This window comes from Pholcus phalangioides, unplaced genomic scaffold (genome assembly GCF_987345545.1).
Source record: "Pholcus phalangioides strain wild (caught in Gottingen) unplaced genomic scaffold, Ppha-v1.0 ptg000017l_1, whole genome shotgun sequence".
NCBI classification, from domain to species: Eukaryota; Metazoa; Arthropoda; class Arachnida; order Araneae; family Pholcidae; genus Pholcus; species Pholcus phalangioides.
In genome coordinates, this window is record NW_028301610.1 from 50,368,398 (window position 1) to 50,388,719 (window position 20,322).

At 37.4% G+C, this 20,322-nt stretch overlaps 1 protein-coding gene across 4 annotated transcripts in view; it reads left to right on the plus strand.

The window, feature by feature from the left end:
• The first annotated feature begins 1,873 nt into the window (after positions 1-1,873).
• Positions 1,874-20,322, plus strand: part of LOC149074061 (uncharacterized) — a 65,015-nt gene continuing 46,566 nt past the window's right edge. For 3 of the 4 annotated variants that reach the window (XR_016194450.1, XM_089246904.1, XM_089246905.1), the window contains exons 1-4: positions 1,874-2,007; positions 4,990-5,091; positions 7,226-7,327; positions 13,131-13,220. Coding sequence is in view for 3 of the 4 variants with exons in the window: in XM_089246904.1 (XP_089103030.1) it covers positions 1,963-2,007; positions 4,990-5,091; positions 7,226-7,327; positions 13,131-13,220 (339 nt within the window). In the remaining variant the exon portion in view is untranslated. The remainder of the gene's footprint in view (positions 2,008-4,989; positions 5,092-7,225; positions 7,328-13,130; positions 13,221-20,322) is intronic. The other variant, XM_089246906.1, reaches the window with a different exon arrangement.

Genomic DNA, 20,322 nt, shown 5'->3' on the forward strand with positions numbered 1-20,322 from the left:
ACGATCAATTATCGCTATTACTAATCGTTGATTAATTATGACATAATAAAAGCGAAATCGTTAATCATTAAGTAATTAAAGAAAATTACCAATTATAGTGAATCCAATTGGAGTTTTTGTGACGATTAATTATTGTTAGTACTAATCGTTAACTAGATGACATAATAAAAGCAATATCATTGGTTAATCATTAATTAAGGTTAATTAACGATTATACTGAATCCAACGGAGTTTTTGTGACGGATAATTGTTGCTAATACTAATCGTTAATTAGTTATGACATAATAAGCGAAATCGTTAATTAATTAAGGATCATTAATTATCATACTAAATCCAACGGAGTTTTTATGACGCCTAATTATTGTTAATACTAATCGTTAATTAATTGACGTAATGAAAACGATATAGTTAATTAATCAAAATACCGTTGGATTTCGTTTTATCGTTACTAATTATTGATAATGATTTAGTTTTATCGTTAATAAACTAATTAACGATAAAACGAAATCCAACGGATTTTGCCGTTAATTAGTTAATTATCGGTCAGTTCAGTTTTATCGTTATTAGTTGATTTAGTTAATTATTGATCATGATTTAGTTTTATTATTAATGTAAACTAATTAACGATAAAACTAAATCAAACGGAATTTTGTAACGATTAATTTTCGTTTTTCTAATCGAAAATTTGTTGTGGCACTAAAAGCGAAATCGCTGATTTATCATCAATTAATTAATTTACTATAATTAGCGATTACACTAAACCCATTGCAACTTCAAGGCGAGTCCTATTAATTTCATGTACATTCGTCATTCTTTCATGTTTAATTTTATAATAAATATTTTTTGTTGTCAACAAAAACACACAATAGATCCCGACGTGATAGCTCCATGATGCCAACTGCCCACGCAGGCAGACGCTCCCGCGAGCGGTGCACTATAACCACCACCAGCTAGAATCGCGCGGGATCATCTCGCCTTCTACAACTGCCGCGGTTTAAGCAATAAAGCGAGAAGCGGGAAGCGGTGCACTATGGACGTACCCTAAGACCATTTCCGGTCGGCAGAAACGTAAAAAAACTTAATTATGCTAGGTGTTTGAATTTTCCTAGCGTGACGCATTTGTTCCATCGTTTGCATATCCACATATTTTTACCTTTTTACACAATAAAGGAAGAGAAAAAGCGATGAAATGGAAAAAAAAGATTATTTCTTGAAATTACTATTCATTTGATCATTTCTGTCGCACCACGGTCATTTTCTGCACACGAGGGATAATTAGACCGGAACCTACAATTTATCGCCGATTCCGAACGGCAGGCTTGTTTTTTTATACTCATCGAGAGGTTGGTGCGCTAACCTCTCGATGGGGGAACTCCCTGCGGTATCAATTTTTTGCTGCGGTCAAGTTGCCGTTTTTTGTTGTACCCCTGTGTCAGGAAAGTTTTCTGACAAGGACGAACCGGGTATCGAACTCGCGACACCTCAAAACATCCTTTGGTACTTTAGGCGAGCATCTTATCGACCGGGCTACCGCGCCCAATTACTATTCATATCACAAAAAATCCAATGAAAAGAGGGGGGGGGGGCTTTTCTTTTCAATATTTGCTATTCCGCTTCAAGTATTTTTTTTCCCGTGGTATTTATGTAAGGATGTTTGCTAACTTTATTATTTTGGCCTGACCACCCTCAACTAAATTAACCAATCAGGGAACAGAATACGGGCTTCCGAACATTTTGTCTGTAGATATCGTGAACATGCGGTAATACCAAAGCCGCTTGTAAGTTCTTATGCAGCTTTGGGTAATACCGCCTTCATATACAATACTTCGTTATATAGAGGGGTTCTAATGTTTGGAAACACGGTTCTCAGCACTGCCAACGTGGAGACCGCTTTCATTTTTTCGTTTGAGGTGTTTGTAGCTTAGTTCGCTGTGTATAGTTTTTCGGTTTCGGAGAGCTAGAATGGCTCAGAATACTATGATCGAGGATCTTTCTCACATAATGGAGGTACTTACACTTACCTGTGTGATCATGTTTATAAATATTTTTAAGATAATTTCTCACATTAATATTATTTTGCATCGGGAAATCAGTTTTTCATTTTGCATTTTTTTCCCCATGACTGCCCTTATTGGGGACAAAAGCTTTTACTTACCCATCCATGTGTAGCTAAATTGAAATCCAACACTACTGCTGAAATTATGGCAGGATGAGAAAAAGGAACAAACAGAACACTGGGGTACGTGGATTTTGCCACCATGGCCCCCACAACCTGGAGCGGGGACCCTAGGCTGGGGTCTCTTGATGGCCCCGGTCAGACTTTTCACAGGCCCCTTCTGTAGTTAATTTTTAGTGTAAGAAACTAAAAAATGATAACTGTTTCGGGCCCTGTTAGGCCCCCCCCCTTTATGGTGGCCATGTTTGTCACCTTTCTCACATTCCAGTCGGATTTTCTTGACTTTTTACTCAAATTTGCCACCCTGTGCTATAACCGATTGGCCTCTCCCACCTTTCCTGCAAGTACACCCGTGTCTCTTAAGGCCTATTTACACACGTTAAGTGATACTTTACCAATGCCAATACCATACGTAGTGGGTACGGGGTGCCAATTGTCACTGCGGTAGTGACACATACCCCCTTTATTTATCTTCGCCGTCTGCTAGCGTTTAGATGCGTGTAGCCATAGTTGTTGTACAGACTAAATTATATATTGTACTTCTCTTTTGTGAAGTTATTGCCCTTACGGGCTTGGCACGGGTGATACTTTAAAATGCATGCAGATGATAAGGGCTATTTACACTGATTTAATTGGTAAGTGCGGAACAGATGCAGTATAATCCAGACCAATGAGCATGCGTTAGTGAGCTTTGCCTGGCAGTCTTGGAGGGGTCTTTACGCTCTCTCTGTGGGTGGGGGGGGGGTTATTTTCCATTTAGCTAGAATTTCTCAGAAATATGGGATAGTGAAGTGGTGGGAGGACAACAACTTTCAAGTTTGTTGAATATCTATGCCATGAATGTTTATTGGGCTATAGAAATGAAAACTACCTTAAAAAAACGAGCTGAAAATCAATCGGTGTTGGAAATAGTGGAAGCTATAAAGTATTTGGTCGACGTGCTCTCAGGAGTTGAAAAAAGTTAAAGATTCAAAAATATATATCGGGCTCTGGTGTGGAGGATTTTATTATATGTTTGAAACTAGACGGGTTTGGAATATGTCCCTCTTTCAAAATGGATTTGCTGCCATCTATTGGTAAAAATATATAACAGAGTATTTAACATTAAGAAGAGCATCTGTATTAAATTTCAAAAACAAGATTTTTAAATAATTTTAAAAATATTGTTTAATAAACTCAGAATTTCTTACAAACGCCAAGAAATTTCCCACATTGACCAATTTTTCTCGCAGGTGTGTGAAATTTTCATGAATTAGCTACATTACTGGTATTACGAGCTATAAAGCATAAAAAATTCTTTTCTTTGAGCAGGCTCTATGCACATGCACCAGTTGCTCTTGGTCTCTATAAAAATTATCCAATGAGCATCTACTTAATCACTTTCGGATACTTTTTGAACAATCTGTAACTTAAAATTTAGTTAACTACTTAATCACGCATTTAAACAGGTCTTAGGTCACTCCCATCAGGCAGTGCCATCTTTAGAGCATCATGAGCCCCCGGGCCAATTGATTTTTCTGAGGCCCTTCCTGGCAAATTCTGAAATAATTCAACCACTTTTCATTTTTCTGAGGACTCTCTTCTTTCGAGGCCCCCGGGCAGTGGCGTCGGAGCCGGGGGTGCTGTGGGTGCTCGAGCACCCACGGAAGTTTGTAGAATGGGTCCGAGCACCCACAGAATTGATTCAAAAATCGAAATTTCCTACATGAATCTCAAGATGGGCACCCACAGATTCGAAACGCTTCCGACGCCCTTGCTCCCGGGCCAAGCCCGGGTGGGCCCATGCATTAAGACGGCGCTGCCATCAGTACAGCAACTAGATGCTTGGCCACCTTGGGCAAGTGCACATTTTGGTGCCCCCTTGTAATGTTGAAGGAGAGGTTTGAGAATAACATTTGCGCCCCCTCTGGTCCAGCGCCTGGAGCACGAGAACCGCCTGCTCCCCCTAATTGTGGCCCTGACTCCCATGCTCACACATTCTCTAACAAGGAAAAGAGTCCAAAGTTGTGATTCATCAAAAGGTTTCGAAAAAATTCTACTCATTAAAATATCGGCTGGCCGCGCGGCCAGCGATTGGAAGGTTCCGAAGGGCGATAGATGCTAGGTGTATAACAGGATCTTATAGGATAGCTTGTGAGTTGAGGACATCGTTGAATTTCTGAAGGGGGTGATGGAACCAAAAGTTTGAGTAATTATGTTGTAGGCTAGTGGTTCTCTACCTTTTTGACTCGCAGAGCCCTTTCTGGTGTACAATTTCTATGGCGAAGCCCGTAGTCCTATTTTTATTTATCCACGTTAAATCGAAAATTATTTTTTTTCAAATTTACGTTTTCTCTCGAGACTGCAGTCGAGGGCTCCACGGAGCAACTGTTGAGAACCGCTGGTATAGACTATAGCATTTTATTTCTTTAGGTGTCGAAACCAGATAAAGACACTGAACAGAAAAACAAATTGTCAAGTGCAGTTGCACTTCCCTCACTCGATGATTGGGGAGGGCATGCCAATTCATATACTCAAATACATGATCAGTCTGCTTTACCTATGAGAGACACCGAGAAGGGTCATTGCTGTCCCCTATCTCCACCCATGTGTATGACAGGTCTGACAATCAGAATATCTGATTGTCAAAGATTGTTTCGGCTTCGTGATTTGTATGAGCACTTGGTGATCAATTGATTCGCGGTGCACTTACATGATTTGCAGCATTTTATTGATCACTTGTGGCCCGCAACACGTTTTGAAATTATTAAAGTGGCCTGAACTTGAGGTTGAGCACCCTTGGTGTAGGCTATATCCTTTTTATTTCTTTATAGGTGGCGAAAGCAGGTAAAGGCACTGGTGAACAGAAAGAGAAGCAGTCAAGAAGTCCGACACGTCGCTCATCCGCATTGGCTCGAAGTCCAAGCCCACCCAAGGTATGACAAATTTTTGTTGCATCACAATCATTCAAATTAATTTTTTTTAAATTTAAATCAAATGATTGTTTATTAAGCTAATTCATTTTGTTAAGCATCAAGAATGCATATAAAGTAATTTCTGAAACATACTAAACTGACTCAAACATAGAAATATGTAGTGAATTTTTTTCAATAACTGGTGTAGGCCATGCGTACTCAACCTTTGGCCCCTGGGTTCGTCTGTGGCCCATGACCTCAAATCTAATTTTTAAATAGTCAACTTTCTGAGCACCTTAACAGATCACTTAAGGGACCCGCAACGTATTTAAGATCAGTATTGAGATCCCAGCACAATCCTAGATGAGTTAGGTGGCCTGCTACACGTTTACAGGTGTAATCACTTGTGAAACTGAACCGCGGGTAACTCTTCACTAAAGAGGCATGCAGTATATTTGAATATCATCGAGAGAGCTGCAACGTGTTTGTAGCATTCAATTGTCTTCTGTACTTTTACGGCATGCAGAGGCATAAACAGGGGCGTAGCCAGAAATTTCGTTTGGGGGGGGGGACCAAAGTGACAGAACAATGGATTTGGCCATCTTTTTTCCTTTTTTGGGTCATTTTCTCACATTTCGGGGGGTGGGGGGGACCAGACCCCCAAGGCCCCCCCCTCGCTACGCCCTTGGGCATAAACAATACTTACAATGCTCAGCAAAGAGCTAGACACGGAAGTGCTTCATTTTTCAAATGATTACTCGCCTTGAACAGTAAGATTCAAACAAATCCCTTGAAGATCAACGCAGTGAAACCATACGGTTCACCTTGACTTATTCACATCTGACCTTGTAATTTACACTTTGTACTGAGCTTTTGAATGCGGTCTAGAAAGAGCGTCATTCTTAAACATGTCTTCATAATTTGTTGTGCGTTCTAGAAGGCTGTTGACAAACTTCACTGTGGAAGACTTCAAGAAATGTAATTATTTATACTGTGAGGAGAGGCAGAAAAGTATCTGGTTGCTATAAACCCGTTTCGTTCAAATTTTTATTTCCACTAAGTCATTTCTGTCATTTTGCTTTGGCTGGAGTCGATCTCGTAGGATACTGAAATAATGTTCTACTATAAATTTAAGTAAAATTTTTTTCAATTATATGTTTGTTTGGTGAGGTACCCTCCCCCAACCCTTTTTAGTTTTTGGGTATGAGCCCTACATGTCCAACTTGTCATATTCTAGACTAGTGATGGGCAAATTATGGTCCAGGATCAAATGCGACCTACTTACATGGATAGGGTGACGTGTTTCAAGAAGTTTTGAATTACCTCTGCTTAAACTTACAGTATTGATATGCAGTAAAAGAATCCAGGGAACAGCTTTGGTATAAGGGACACGCCAAATTGGCGACTTTTTTCCGGCGATAAGTTGCCATCGTTGGCGCACTCTGGTTCGGTGTTGTTCTGCTGGGTTGTCGCTGTTCTGGAAAATTCTGCCAGGCGGCGTTAGTTGTTGTAGCACATCTTTTCAAATAGTCGTACAGCCATTTTGTCGTTTGTTCTTGTTGTCGGTTGTGTCGAGTGTTTGGATTACATTTTTGTCACTGGTCAGGTTGTATTGTTCCCTTTTTTTTCCTTTATTTAAACAGTGCCCGGGTTTTATTTAAACCCAGATCGATTTATTATTTAAACAATGCCCGGGTTTTATTTAAACCCAGATCGATTTATTATTTAAACAACTGTCTGGGCTTTATTTAAACCCAGATCGATTTATTATTTAAACAACTGTCTGGGCTTTATTTAAACCCAGATCGATTTATTATTTAAACAATGCCCGTGTTTTATTTAAACCCTGATCGATTTATTATTTAAACAACGGTCCGGGTTTTATTTAAACCCTGATTGATTTATTTTTTTCCAGAGTTTTATTTTTTAAACAATCCAGAGCTTATTTTTGTTTATTGTTTTTTGCTGTTTTCTATGCTGGCGATTTTTTTTTTCTGGCGCACGTAGTGTCTGGCGGCTTTTTCTCGGACTGTTGGACATATTTGGCGTCAGAAAAAAAAAATCGCCAATCTGTCCCTTATACCAAAGCTGTTCCGAATCCAGTGTAGGCCATGCGTACTGTTGTATAGGTTATATCCTTTTGATTTCTTTATAGGTGGTGAAAGCAGGTAAAGGCACTGGTGAACAGAAAGAGAAGCAGTCAAGAAGTCTGACACGTCGCTCATCCGCATTGGCTCGAAGTCTGAGCCCACCCAAGGTATGACAAATTTTTGTTGCATCACAATCATTCAAATTAATTTTTTTAAAATTTAAATCAAATGATTGTTTATTAAGCTAATTCATTTTGTTAAGCATCAAGAATGCATATAAAGTAATTTCTGAAACATACTAAACTGACTCAAACATAGAAATATGTAGTGAATTTTTTTCAATAACTGTTGTAGGCCATGCGTACTCAACCTTTGGCCCCTGGGTTCGTCTGTGGCCCATGACCTCAAATCTAATTTTTAAATAGTCAACTTTCTGAGCACCTTAACAGATCACTTAAGGGACCCGCAATGTATTTAAGATCAGTATTGAGATCGCAGCACAATCCTAGATGAGTTAGGTGGCCTGCTGCACATTTACAGGTGGTTACAAATGTAATCACTTGTGAAGTTTAACCGCGGGTCTCTTCAATAAAGAGACCTGCAGTATATTAGTATTATCCGGAGCTGCAGCGCAGTTCCAGATCACGTGACCCACAGTACATGCCCAAATCATGAGTAACCTACTCTTGAGTGACCTGTGACACTTGCAGATGTAATTGTGTCGGAAATCACTTGCCTGACCTGAATACACATGAGTGATAAAGATCACAAGTGGATGCCTCGCTCTGTGTTCATGTTTGAAAGGGTTTTTCGTTCATCTAAACCTAGTACACTGGTATCCAACAGTAAAATGGTGGACAAATCCGGTCTTAAAAAAGGATGGATAATGCAGCAATGAATGAACGCCAGAACATTGGACTTATCCTGTTGCCGAGATCTCTTCTAGCCTAGCTACGTGGCAGTCCGGAACTCTATATGGATGGTTAGTGCTGTGGGAGACAACTGCCATCCCATTCCCCCTTGACTTATTTACATTGGAAGCAGAATCAAAGATCACTTGAATGGCCCATAACGTTTCCCAATGGATGAAGTGACCCGCATTCTCCAAGGTTGAGCATCCTTTAGACCAGTGGTTCTCAACCGGGGGCCACGGATGAAAATCTTGCAAAAGGGGAGCCACGGCTACTGATACGGGGGCCACGAAGAAATTTTTGACATTAAATTTTTTTAGTCACTCTGACTAAAAAAATGTAATTTCAAACAAAATGCGTAGAATATATTTTCGTAATTTTTCCCCATTCAAGTAACATTAACATGAGGAAGGAAATAAAAAAAGTGGTTCATGTAATCTCGGTGGTTTTATGACTTGGGGGTGATAGTGGGCCCTGACACAAACTATAGAACAGGTTTAAGCAAAATGAAGTAACTGTAAAGATAGAAAATTGTGTGTGTTCAGACTTTTCATTCAAAGAGGGCTGCCATAAAGAAAACAGACAAAGATTTGTTGACCATTCATTGACATTCTTTTGACTGCTGGTAGTAAATTGAACAAGAAGTAGATGGGTGAAAAATGAAAGCTTGTAAAAACCCATCGTTTTCATGCAATTACAGACGGATAGCCATCTAGTTTAGCACAAAGCTATCTTCAGCCAGCACTGAGTGGTCTGATGGGGAATATATTTATAGAAATCGAATAGAGAATGATTGCTCTGGGGTATTTTTTATGAATTTTGAAAGGGGGTGCCAATCCATTGCCTCTGCTGAAAAGAAATAAAGTCGAATTCAGTTATAACGAACTCCAAGAGACCAAATACCCGCGAAACTACATTGCTGTGATAATGTATTGGGACAGGGGCGGCTTAAGCGAGGGTGCAAGGGGTGCGGCGCACCAGACTTTACTTAAGACAACAAAATTTAACACAGTAAAAATTCACGACATCAGCTTTTGAGTCATACCATACCTGGACAACGGAAACGTTGAGAAAATAGACAAGGCCTCTAATCGTAATACCAGAAACAAGAATGTTAGCTATCTGGGCGACTCTAGACAAAATCAGTACCCGTGTGGGACTTATTTTTTCCATTTCCTAACAATTGCTCCCTCCATAGGCCCCACCTCCTGCGTCAGGGAATCTTTCGTGGGACCCATGCCCGATTTTCCACGGGGCCCCTTCTACAGTTAATTTATAGAGTGAAAAAAGAAAAGTTATTAGGATTTAGTCCCGGGCCTCAAGCTGGAGCCCTGTCAGCCCTACCCTTGGAAGGTCATGCCCCTCCCTCACAATTTATCCAAACAATTCCTAACAAAACATTTTTTTGGCCCTTCATTTCGGATTTTGCGCCCCTCCAGAGCCGACAGTTTGGTTTTTTTTGGCCAATGGAATTTTTTTTACCCATTCACCCCGGATTTAGCATCCTCTTAAGCGGTGCCCCATGTGGCCGCAATGGGTCGCATGGCCAAGCGCCACCTCTGTACTCTATAACAAGGGCCATGTGTGCATTTTGGTTCCCTCACCCATGGCCCCCACAAGAGCCCGGGATAATTCTCATAATTTTGTCCTTTTTCAGGCTATAAATTAACTATAGAAGGGGCCGTGAGAAATCTGACTGGGGGGGGGGGCTGCAAAAGATCCCAGCCTAGGGGCCCATACCCTCACTCAGAATTTGATCCACAATAGTCAAATGAAGGCAAAGGAAAAATTTGGTTTTTCACTTGCCCCTGGAATACCAGAAACACCTTAGAAAAAATTTTCTTAATAAAAATTACCCCGTTTAATATCTTCACAGGATAAGTGATGATGGCTCACAAAAATAAGTGCTCTTTCAAGGATTAAGTTATCTGGCATTTATTAAGAATGTTTTTTGTTCTAGAATTATTTTACTAAAGGAAAAAGTTTTCTACTTCAAAAGCGGGACGTATGGTCATGCACATTTTGCACGGTAAACAATGATGTGCGGCTTTCTTCTCAAAAAAAAAATCAGGTTTATCTCGAGGTACTCTTAACCGAAGCCCTATCAGCCTCCTGGCGGGGTCGCCAGTAGGGGCGGCACATGAGGCTTCACACCCGGGCGGCAGGTAAGCTCGAGCCGCCCCTGGGACTTCCTCTAATATTGACACCACATCTTTAGAGTTTTTTAATCGGTACTGTAATGCTTCCTTTTAACTGCCCTACTAGTGGCCTGCAGCATCCTAAATAATTTCAATGCAATTTTCCTATCCTGCAAGAACAATGTTGTGGACATTAGAAAAAAATTCTAAAAAGGTGTATGACTACATTTAAAGCGATTTAAATCTGTTTATTAGAGATTCACTGCATCTGCTGATTTCTAAAAAAAGTGCAATAAATTCTCACGTAAGTCTTCACTTTGAAATGTCCATAACCCGCTCAATGCATCTCTTTGTATCTGTCAACCTAAAATTTATGGTTTTTAGTGTTGATAATACGCATGCAAAACCAATTCAGAAACGCGTTTTCACAATCTGCAAAAACTGCTTGGATTTGATAGTTGGAAATGATGTCTAAATGCCGAAGATCTGGAGTTCGAATCAAAATGAAAATGTCAAATAATTGAAATTGTGCTTCGTATAAATGAAATATTTTAATATTGAAAGCTATAGATATAGAGATTAATCTCGCGCCGGTAGTCATACGTCTCATAAATGTGAAATTTTGTCATAAAACTGAGTGAGGCACGAATCCCCTTGCACACAAGTGGAATTTCAAGGCATTTACGCACAACCGAGCCCGTCTTGGCCATTTTTCTTTTTTCTCCCCACCCTTTCTTCCCTTTGTTTCCTTCCTAAATTTATAAAAGTAAAAAGGACAATCATTATAAAAAGGACTGTTTTCAGATCAAATTGCCGAAGTTCAATTACTTTACTGCAAAAATGTCAGATTTTTTTTGGGGGAAATACAGTCAAACCCAGAGCGTATTAAAGACCCTTTATTAATACGATTTGGTCAAACCCCATTAGACAAACTCCAAGACGCCCGAGAAATCACTTCGTAATAACGAAATTTTGTTACAAAGGAATTCCAGATTTTTATATTGTTCCTATGTAAACCTATCCGAGAGATTTTCGTTAAAACGATATTTTTCCCGTTATAATGGTATTTGTTAAAATGAGAGTTGACTGTATTTCCTCTCAAGCTATTTTTTTACGTGTGGGCGGCTGCATGGGTAACACGGCGTATGGCACTTTACTGGTGGGCCATTAGTCTTAGAGACATAGCCAACTAGAAAAAGAATCCAAATCACGTGTCCAACTCAGATATGTCATTCATGTTGTAAGGGGTTGTATAGCTATAAAATTAAAAAAACAACTTTTTATACCGTCCTCTCAAATTAAGAAGTTGTTGCTCTGTCTTTCCCGATGCCAACTAAAATAATTTCATGTTTCTAAGTGCAATATTCACCGAGATATGCGAATTAAAAAAATTGAAGAAATTTGGGAAAAAACAGCATTAAATGCGGGTAAAATGGTTTTCCCGCATTTAATGCTGTTTTTTTTCCCCCCAACTTTCTTCGAATATCTCAGTGAATATTGCAATTAGAAACGTTGAATTTTTTGTTGGAGACCGGGAAACAACTTTCCAATTGGGTTTTGGGGCACAGGGTGTCCGCATAAAAAGTTAACATTTTTATTTTAATAACTATGTAACCCTTGGCAACATTAATCAAATATCTGAGTACTACACATTATTCGGGTACTTTTTCCAACTGGAAGTATGTCCCTAGGACCAATGGTTCACCAGTAAAATGTCATATGACCCGTTACCTATGCGCCTTGTATATTAAACATAGTACGGACTATTATGTGAAATATTGTGTTGTGTTTAAGCCAACACGCACGCTGCTTCATTCGCCTGCGAGAGAGCGGTCACATTATGAACCAAAAAGCCACTTGAAGGTAGCTTGTCATCCAACGAAATATCAGATTTTTACCGTATCGAAATTGAAGTCAACTGATAATTTTCTTATTTGAAAATCTGATTATTTATATTTTCCGATGGGCTTGAAATCCTGACAATGAATCATTATTCTGATCACATGAACAGTTTTGCCACTGCGTATATGGTTTTTCTGGAATGAATGGTTCAAACAAATATTAAGAAAGTTTTCACACGTACTTTAGTTCATTTTTTTAAATTCATAGTAGGGCTAAAACTTGAACCTATATCCTTGATACATGTATTATTGTTAAAAACGATGTGAAAGGTTGAACTTTTCAATTGTCATTCATTTGTGTGGTCTCCCTCATTGCTACTCTTATCCGCATGAAGAGAATAAAATTAATAAAACTGCTTGCTACCACTTTTTGAGATTTTTATCATTATAAGAATGCATATTTTGGAAGCTACAACTGACATTTCTCAATGAAACCATAATCTTTTACACAAAAAAAAAAACTAATTTGAAAATAATAAAAATTTCATCCAGTACAGTAAGTTGATGACATTGTGCCGTCTTCAAGAGCAGAGTTTACACATATGTTTACGTACACATATTACACATATGTTTTATGTGTTGTGTCACACAGTCCAATTAAAAATATATATATATTTTTAATTGGACTGTGTGACACAACACATAAAACATACAAATCAAACTGAGAAAAACACAAAACAATAAACTTCACAAAAAGTAACATTAGGATGATACAGACAGTTTGTGACCCCAAGGGATTTTTTCTATGTTTACTGTATTCTATTATGTTTTTTTTGCTTTTTCGTTATTTTCATAAATTAATAATTAATCAAATTAAATTCAAAAGTGTTTATACTTCCATACAATTTTTGAATAACTATCTTCTAATGGGAAAACGGGGGGGGGGGGGGGGGGGAGAGTAGAAAATTATTCATGTTCGCAAGGGGGGCCACAGGAATGAGAAATGGTTGAAAGGGGGCCATGGGCAAAGAAAGGTTTAGAACCACTGCTTTAGACTATAGCATTTTTATTTCTTTATAGATGTCGAAACCAGGTAAACAGAAAGGCAAGCCGTCAAAAAGTCTGACACGTTGCTCATCCGCATTGCCTCAAACTTCACCCTTGCCCAAGGTATGGCCAATTTTTGTTATCAAAATCATTCAAATTTAATTTTACTGATTTGGTTTATGAAAAAAGTTTCATCTAAAGCAAAGTCTGCTAACCAATATTTGTTTCAATTTGTTTCTATACATACTTCTGATTTGTATTTTGTGAAAGTAATATGCAAAAAGCAATTCCCGAATGATAACATTATCTGATTGCACAAACTGTCTTTTGGGAATTTTCGCTTGAAAAATTGTTCTGACTCAGAGATTCGTTTTGCGCTTTGTCCAGTCCTGTCTTAGAATTATTCACAAAATCTTAGTTTCTCTTTGAAGATTTATTTTCAAATTGGATCATAAACAGAGATACAGGAGAACAAAGCCGCTTCATGAGCAATTGATTTATTAAACATCAAGAATGCATAATATTTTAATTTCAGAAATATAATTAAACATTACTGAATGAACCAACTCAAACAGAAATATGTAATTTTTTTCAATAACTGGTGCAGGCCGTGAGTGTTCAATCTGTGGCCCCTGGAGTCGTCTGGTGTGGCCAGTGACCCTCAAATCTAATTTTTAAAATGGTTAACTTTCTGAGTACACTTATAAATCACTTGAACACGCATAGCATTTAAGATTAGTATTTTAATAGCAACATAAGACTACCCAATCTTGTATTTCTCTTTCGAACGTTATTTTTGTATTTCCTAAAACGCTGTCATAAATCACTGGTTCCCGAATTTCTCTTTTTGGTTTGTGGTGCCCTTTGTGTATCCAAATGCTATCCACTGTGTTTCATATCGTAATACATAAGCCCACCTTACAGTTGCAGGCAGCTAGATTCCGTTCACAATGATTCGTATTTCCAAATAATATAATGTAGTGAAAAAATTACATGTGAATGAAGTGGTGCACTATTTAATAAATTTGAGACTAATTATCGCTCTTTCACTCAATGCCTTACCAAGTTGCTGAATAATACAGTGAAGCATATTTAGGCGCAACGATCTTAATGGGATAAGCCATACTTTTCTTAGTTTCGAAAACAATTTTTGGGGGTGGGGTGGAATCTCTTCTACAAAGATGTGTTGAAAATTCAATGATTTTTTTTCATACAAGTTACCCATTAGTTTCTTGAAGGGGGATTATCAAGGCGTGAAGCTGATAAGTGACTTCAAGGTGAACTTATCAAGGCGTCCTAGGTATAGATAGTGCCTAGGAGGCAGTTCTGGCACTCATTCATGTCTAAGGAGGCTTTAACTATTACTCTTCGGGTATCTGGGACAAGATCGATGAAACTCCGAAAAGATGTTCAGTTGCGTATGCATGGTTTGTTAGTGGTTTGACAAGACAATCTTTACCCGAGCGGGACCTATTTTTTGTGTCCCTGACCTCCCTCAATTGAACTTATTCAATCGTTTCGTTTTGATTCGTAAAAAGGAACAGCGATATTTCATGTCGCAATGCACGATGTGAATTTTTTATTCTATTACCGTTGATTTGGCTGTACAACTTTTTTCAGAATTAACCACTTAGTGGAAAGCATTATTGATAAAATTGTGTTTTTTCAGAATATTCTGAACTCAGAAAAATCAAGAATATTCTTGAATATTCTCTGGAAGGACTATTATTAATAACTTCAGAATAATTCTTATTTTCTATAAGAATATTCCCTAGTAATTGATGAAAGTAGTCCTTCCAGAGAATATTCTCAAAAGATATTATATGTGTAACTAACAGAATATTCTCATCAAGAACTTACAAGAATATTCTCATCAAGAACTTACAAGAATATTCTCATCAAGAACTTACAAGAATATTCTCATCAAGAACTTACAAGAATATTCTCATCAAGAACTTACAAGAATATTCTCATCAAGAACTTACAAGAATATTCTCATCAAGAACTTACAAGAATATTCTCATCAAGAACTTACAAGAATATTCTCATCAAGAACTTACAAGAATATTCTCATCAAGAACTTACAAGAATATTCTCATCAAGAACTTATAAGAATATTCTCAAGTTATTTATAATAGTAGTCTTACCAGAGAATATTCTTGAATATTCTCCTTGATGAGAATATTCTCTGAAAGATTATTCTCAAGAATTTTACATCTCTAATTTAGGCCATTCTGGACAGAGCTGCAGATAAATGATGAAGTCAGGGTGGGGCCACAGGTTCCAAAAGTTAAGGAAACACTGGATTAATTGGAAGGGGGATATGTGTGTGTGTGTGTTAGGTTATATATACAGTACTCTCTCTGTAACTCGACACGTGGATAACTCGACATCTATTATTCCCTTGGTTGGCCCAGTACTAATTTCAATGAAGGGGAAACTCTCTAACTCGACACATGTTTGGCTTAACTCTCTTTAAGTCGACTTATGATTTTTGTCTTTTTACTACCACTGGTTTTTACAATTGCCTGTGTGTTACTATTCTACGAATTTTTTGATATCCGTGGGTACTTTGATAATCCTTTGTTTCTTTGTTTCATATCAGCGGTTCTCAACCTTTTTTGACTTGTGGAGCCCTTTCAAGTAAAAAAATTCCTTGGCATAACCCCCTAGGCCAATTTTTTAATTATTTATCAATGTTACTGATTTATTTTTACTATTTAAAAATATTTAATATTAATATAATATTAGTTATAATTCTGAAGTACGGTGGGCATTTTTTTGAAGATTGCACGCCAATAAGAGAGAGAGTACATATTTATAATTTTTTCTACACAATGAGGTATCGTTCTTGTAGGAGTTTTTGCTTTCTCCCAAAAAATGATGCATTCGTGCACTACTACGTTGGCACTTTCCTTTAGGTACAGTTTAACCTACCGTGAACTATAAAATAGCATCGATAGTATTTGCCTGTTAAATGGAAGTTTGCTTCCGGTAATTTGGTGACACTCACTGCCAATTAAATATCTCTATCACCACTTCTCAAATTAGACGCCATAATTACACTCGTAGTTGGCTCGGACAGCGACTAGAGCAGATTGAGGGTGAGAGGCCGGCTGAAGATGGAGTACCACATGAGCGAACAATTCACTGCCTGCACCCACCAAGGTGCTTGAAGAAAAAACTGGCTGAATATGCATTGTAATCCAGATGAAATAAAGGAGAAAGAATAATCATAAACTCCAAAAAAAAATCGTAAGTAAAAGGTAATACTAAGTAATTTAGCCTTGAGAAGAGCCTTTTGGTAAATTAATTTAAAAAATAAAAGTACAATTTTTTGAAGATGAAATGAGATGGGAAAAAGCAACCACGTGGGAAGGGTAAAATAAAGTAATGGATGCCACAACACATAAGAAAAAGGGCAGTTGCACAAGTGCAGTGAATCTTCAGTATGTTATAGTTAGAGCCTGGAAGTTCCTCAGGCAAAATGCTATAAATGCCTTTTTTTGCTGATTTTAAAACTTTTTTAGTGAAAATGCAGTTTCTGAAATTTCCATGAAATAAATGCCTATTTTAACATAGTTTATTAGTGAATAGTTTATTGTAACAAGTTTATTAGTGAATTTCAGAGGCCATAATCAAAAAACTATTGCGCTGTTTAAAATTTTCTCTCAGTATTAGTTATCATCAGAAAGCCTCCCTCTCCCTCTAAAGCCCCATTTAGACGCTAATAAGTGGTCTGTGATAGTAGTGTTGCCATGCATTAGCTTTGCTTTGACTGGATGGCATTAGACATGAATGATTTTGTTTCAGATCAACAAAGTCTGTTAGGAAAGCAGAGGAAAATTAGAAATTTTTGTTTCTCCACATGCTTCCCATGTCTAGCTCAGGCATTGGACTGTGTTGTATATGTACAGCTGACCGATGACTGCCCCAAGAGGTTATCAATTGACGTCATGGCTGATACAAAGCGAAGTAGGAGCATAGAGGGCTCTGTGGCCCATGTTGTTTTAATTTTATTTTTTTTACCATAAATGTACTGCTAATCACCATGGCTATTTATTAAACATACATATTTTGTATTCAATTGAATTGACCAACACTAGATACGCACTCACTATTAGGTACTTAACAGATTTTTACGCTATGTGTATTTTAAGAAACATCAGTCATATAATCATTACTTACCAAACGAAATACTTCGCTCATCATTCAGTTATGATTCACTTGAAACTCGCCGTCTCCGGGCCCTTACCAGATTGTTTGTAAAAATTCTTCACTTTGATATTGACGCGCACCTAATATTCTAAACCTTATTACTTTTTATTGCCCACAAATCAATCTTATAGTCCGTTTCAGGTTAACTTTGCAGTGAAGGGGAAGCTACGAGGGAACTGCATCGCTCGTTGCTATGGGAACAAAAACCTCTTAACCAATGTATCTATGCACAGCCTTGGTAAGGTATGGCCGATTCTCGCCAATCTCGCTGAGGAAAATCTTTAAAATCACAGTAAATTAGTAATAATTATAGAATTAAAAAAAAGAAACCAGTGCCGATACTTTCAGAAATTAAAGTGAGGTTTTTGAAATAATTTGCTTTTGTTTTTTTTTTGTAAGAAAGTGTTTTAAAATTTAGAAAAATAATTATCTTACATCAGCGTGTCACTTATCATATTGATGTGCCGTAAGTAACACTAAAAAAATTTAAAAAACATATATTTTTCTGCATTATTTCCCTTCCTTCTTAGCTGAAATTTATTTATAAAAAAAATTCCAAACAATAATACGAAAGCAACGTATTATTTTAAAATACTGTATATTAACCATGGCTCTCAAAAACTTTGGGATTTTTAATTTATATGAAAAAAATGCACGTTAAATAAAATTTTTGAAGGCAATAAAAAAAAAATTAAGAACAAGCAGATTAATTCTGTTTTCATGTGAAAATGCAAGAATAGCACCAAATAATAATAATAATGCGGAAAAGTTTAGAATTTTTTTTTTCTTGCCGAAATTTCCGTCACTCACCCCCCTCCTCGAACGGTATATGTCGATGACCCTTGTTTTCACGAGTTTTAGTCTCTTGTTACTTACCGTTGATGTGCCGCTGCATGGGGTTATGACTGATGATTCTTATCGAGTTTTGTTTGCAGCGAGTATTGGAAAGGAAGTGCCAGAGAACATTTTAGCGTGAAAAGATAGATATAACTGTCACATAAAAGATGAAAGCCTAACCCACTGTGCCCCCCCCCCCCACTTATTTTATCTGAAGAGAAACTAAAGGCAAGGGGCATCTGGAGAAACAGGTGGTCCTGCTGGATGGAACATGGCGTTCGTGTGAGTGAAGACGTGACTCGTGTTAACACTCTCCGTGATCGGCAATAGGGGATTCAGCAACCACTACTCTCCCAAGAAGGTGGCAAGAAATAAATAATTAAGAAAAAGGAGCATCTAAAACCAAAAACTTCTGCACCCATAAAGGGTTTCACAACGGTATCGACGCTCTCGTGGAAGAGAGACACTTCCTGTTATCTACGAGTGAATATCTCAATTCACTGAAGCATATTTTCGGGAGAAAAAAACTTAATGAATATTCGTAGGCCTATAACTGCATGTAAAACTGAATGAAAAATTGTATCGTTATGGAAAATTCAACCGAAAATAGCGATATAAAATATGTATGTATATTTCAGTATATATAATTCGGTGTAATGAAAAAAACACGACAGTGATATTGGCGGAGAAAATTTCTACGATATCGCGCCAGAATGTTGTTGCCGTTGCTATGGATTTTTGATAATGGTAACCAATATTTTTTTTAATTTAAACATTTTAAACGATTAAACATTGGTTCAGAACGATATTTTTTCAGTATAAACCTCTGATGTATGGGAACTATATTTTGCGGCAAAGGAATACTCTCTACCTTTCTCTTCATTGCAAAGTTAACCTGAAAGATGCCGTAATCTTTTTCATTTTCCTCCATATCGTTCTCTAATGTTTTGAAAAATTATCCATTTTACCAATTTCTAAGATGCAGTAATACTGATGTATATTTTTAAATTTTTATTTTGTATATACATATATTTTTATCTTTATCTTGTATTCATATATTCAAACTGTAACTGGGCTTTTGCCTGTAGTTTGTATTTTTAAATAAATAGTACAGATTAAAATTATGATTTATAATATACAGGGTGATTATAACTAAGGTTCTGATTTCAAAACACTGTAAAAAAAAGAACCATTGACAGAATTACTTCAAAATTTACATGTTTATTCCTGAAGCAATGGAAGTTTGTGAGGTAAAGGGGAAAAAATACTTAGAAATGTAAAATTAATGACAGTGTACTCACCGAACGTGTGGGAAATTGGCTGGCAGAATGGAAACGATAGCCAGTCAGAGCAAAATGATAAATGATAATGCAATTAGCATTGCACAATTTCATAATTCTGGGAAACATCACAAAAATGAAGTAATTGAACAAATAACGACAACTTACTCAAGAAATGTTAATTATGTTGTCCAATGTGATCAGGCTATGTCATGGTAATGATGTGAATGTGCTTTCAATTCACCAAAGTTTGCAATCCAAGCACTGTTCATAACATTTTGAGGTACCTCCAGAAAGCCAGAAGTTGCAAGGGTTGAAGTCAGGTTGACTGGCAGCCAGCCGGGTGTCATGTTATCCTGTTACTGCCAAAATGGTTCTTCAGCAGCTGCTTTGCTGGTATCGCAATGGTCATCTTGATAAAAGTTATGCTATCCACACACTGATGCTGTTGAAATATCTACGTGGTTGCACAACATAGATTATCGGGTTACTGTTGGCCAGTACACAGCACCATCTACATGCACATTTTGCACTACTTGCACTTTTTTCTTTTCTTTTGCCAAAGAAATTTCCATTGCTTCAGGAGTACCCATGCAAATTTTCAAGTCATTCTGATCAGTAGTTCTTGTTGTGTAGCTTTGGAATCAAATCTTTAATTATAACCACCCTATATATAGCTGATAATTGTTCATAAATTTGTGACCACTACACAGTAGAACATACAAGATTTTCCAACGTGAAAGCTTCTGTGGAACCCTTAACAAATTTTGAAAATTTCTTCAATATACAGGGTGTCCAAAAAGTCCACATTCGCTTGGCGGAATAAGAGTCCTCACTTGTAGTAAATAAAAATTTCAAAAATATATATTTGGGAGTTATACACATAGTGT